The sequence below is a fragment of the Rutidosis leptorrhynchoides genome, chromosome 9, assembly GCF_046630445.1.
Source record: "Rutidosis leptorrhynchoides isolate AG116_Rl617_1_P2 chromosome 9, CSIRO_AGI_Rlap_v1, whole genome shotgun sequence".
Lineage (NCBI taxonomy): Eukaryota > Viridiplantae > Streptophyta > Magnoliopsida > Asterales > Asteraceae > Rutidosis > Rutidosis leptorrhynchoides.
This window is the reverse complement of record NC_092341.1, coordinates 21,578,362-21,580,721: the sequence shown is the minus strand read 5'-3', so window position 1 is coordinate 21,580,721 and position 2,360 is coordinate 21,578,362. Positions and strand designations below refer to the sequence as shown.

The 2,360-nt window shown below is 32.7% G+C and overlaps 1 protein-coding gene across 1 annotated transcript; it reads right to left on the bottom strand.

Annotated features, from left to right (window-relative positions):
• Nucleotides 1-791: 791 nt before the first annotated feature.
• LOC139867818 (uncharacterized mitochondrial protein AtMg00810-like) lies at nt 792-1,775 on the bottom strand. Its single transcript, XM_071856169.1, has one exon. The coding sequence runs from the start codon at nt 1,773-1,775 to the stop codon at nt 792-794; it is 984 nt and encodes a 327-aa protein (XP_071712270.1).
• Nucleotides 1,776-2,360: the final 585 nt, after the last annotated feature.

The following is a 2,360-nucleotide window of genomic DNA, read 5'->3' as shown; positions in this document are numbered from 1 at the left end:
ATCCGATTTTTTTCATGGGTTCATGAAGACTATTTTGGAAAAAAGATGTTGCATCATTGTGTCTACTATACGCTCCATGTCCTGCGAAATCGAGAGGAACAACATTATCAATCAAATTTAGTAAGCTTATGAATGCATTAACAAAAAATTAATTGAATCACCATCTTGTAATGTACATGTGACTTAGCAGGGTCATCTCAACAATTTAAAGGCCCTAGACGAAATCAATATGGATCCACATATACGTTAAACTTTTTTATTACACATAAAAAATAATACTCCAATTTATCTATTTAATTACTTACATTGTATTTAACTATTAAAAATAAGGTATTTTAACTTTAATTGACAATTTTTTATTTAATTTAATTAAATATATTGAGAAAAATAATTACATGTTCAAAATTTTGGACCCTTCTAAATTTTTGGGCCTTAAGCAGTTGTCTATCTTGCCTATGCTCGAAGACACCTCTGTGACTTAGCAACTTCCTCAAACTCCTTCAATAAATCCGTTATCATCGACCAACCCATCAACACCACCTGGTTTTATACATGCTATAAATAGGCGGGACGCAATCAAAGTATAAGAGGAAAACTATTAGAATGATAAATCGTGTGTCATTCATTAGCTGTCATCCAATATATATCGATACATACATCATTCTAGAAACACAATCCTAACAACCATTCCACTAATTATGGATATGATTTTACAAGGCTATCTATGCTATAATTATCAATATATGATACAAATATAAACATGACATATATATAGAAAATATATTCGGCTATTACTCCCTCGCAGTCGAAGCGTTAGGAGAACTAATGCCGAGACTGGAACGAAACTCCTCGAAGAGTAAACGTGGTAGACCCTTAGTGAAAATGTCGGCAATCTGGTACCTAGTAGGAACATGAAGAATACGAACCTGACCCTTTGCAACCTTTTCACGTACGAAATGAATGTCAAGTTCTATGTGTTTTGTTCTTTGATGTTGAACAGGATTTCCAGCAAGATAGATAGCGCTGATGTTGTCACAAAAAACTAAAGTAGCCTTCGAGATAGGACATTTAAGTTCAAGAAGAAGATTCCGAAGCCAACACGACTCGACCACAACATTGGCTACACCGCGATATTCATCCTCCGCACTAGACCTAGAGAGTGTAGCTTGGCGTTTAGAGGACCATGAGATAAGCGTATCACCATAATAAACACAATAACCCGAAGTAGAACGTCGTGTATCGGGGCATCCGCCCCAATCAGCGTCCGTAAAAGCAACTAAAGAAGTGGACCGAGACTTGTGAATATGTAAACCAAGAGTAGGAGTGCCTTGCAAATAACGTAAGATACGCTTAAGAGCTAACATGTGAATATCTTTGGGATCATACATGTGTAAACAGACTTGTTGAACCGCATAAGAGATATCCGGACGAGTAAACGTGAGGTATTGCAACGCACCCGCTAAGCTTCTGTACTTTGTAGGATTCGAATATGGTTTCCCATTTTTTGAACTTAATTTAGCAGAAGTATCAACATGTGTAGCAGCCATGTTACAATCTGATAACCCAACGCGATGAAATATATCTTTCGTATATGCATGCTGATCAAGAAATAACCTTTCAGGTGAGCGAGTAACTGATATACCTAAAAAAGAACGTAATGGACCTAAATCCTTCATAGCAAATTCCTGTGAGAACATGGTTAGAAGGCGTTTCCTCAATAAGTCATTTGAAGTAACAAGAATGATGTCATCAACGTAAAGCAATAGGTAAGCCATGTCCCGTCCTTGATGATAAATGAAAAGAGAATGATCACATTTACTATGCGTGAAACCAACAAATGAAGCAAAATCAGCAAACCTTTGATACCACACACGCGGTGCCTGTTTCAAACCATATAAAGAACGTTTTAGCTGTGACGACCCGAAAATTTTCGACCAAATTTAAACTTAATCTCTATATGATTTCGACACGATAAGGAAAGTCTGTAATGTTGAGTCTCAAAAATGTTGGAACTATATTCATGTAATCAATTACCCTTTGACTATTTTCGACGATTCACGAACAATTATTTGTAAATAAATAAATAAATAAATATATATATATATATATATATATATATATATATATATATATTATATAAATGTAAATATAAGAATAGATAATATTTGGACTTAATAAAGTATACCTTGATTAATTTAAATTTAAAATGTAAAATAACAATTAGAATAATAAAGTTACTGTTAATATATATAAATATGTATATTTTGTTATAATATATATATATATATATATATATATATATATATATATGTATATATATATATATATATATATGTATATATATATATATATATATATGT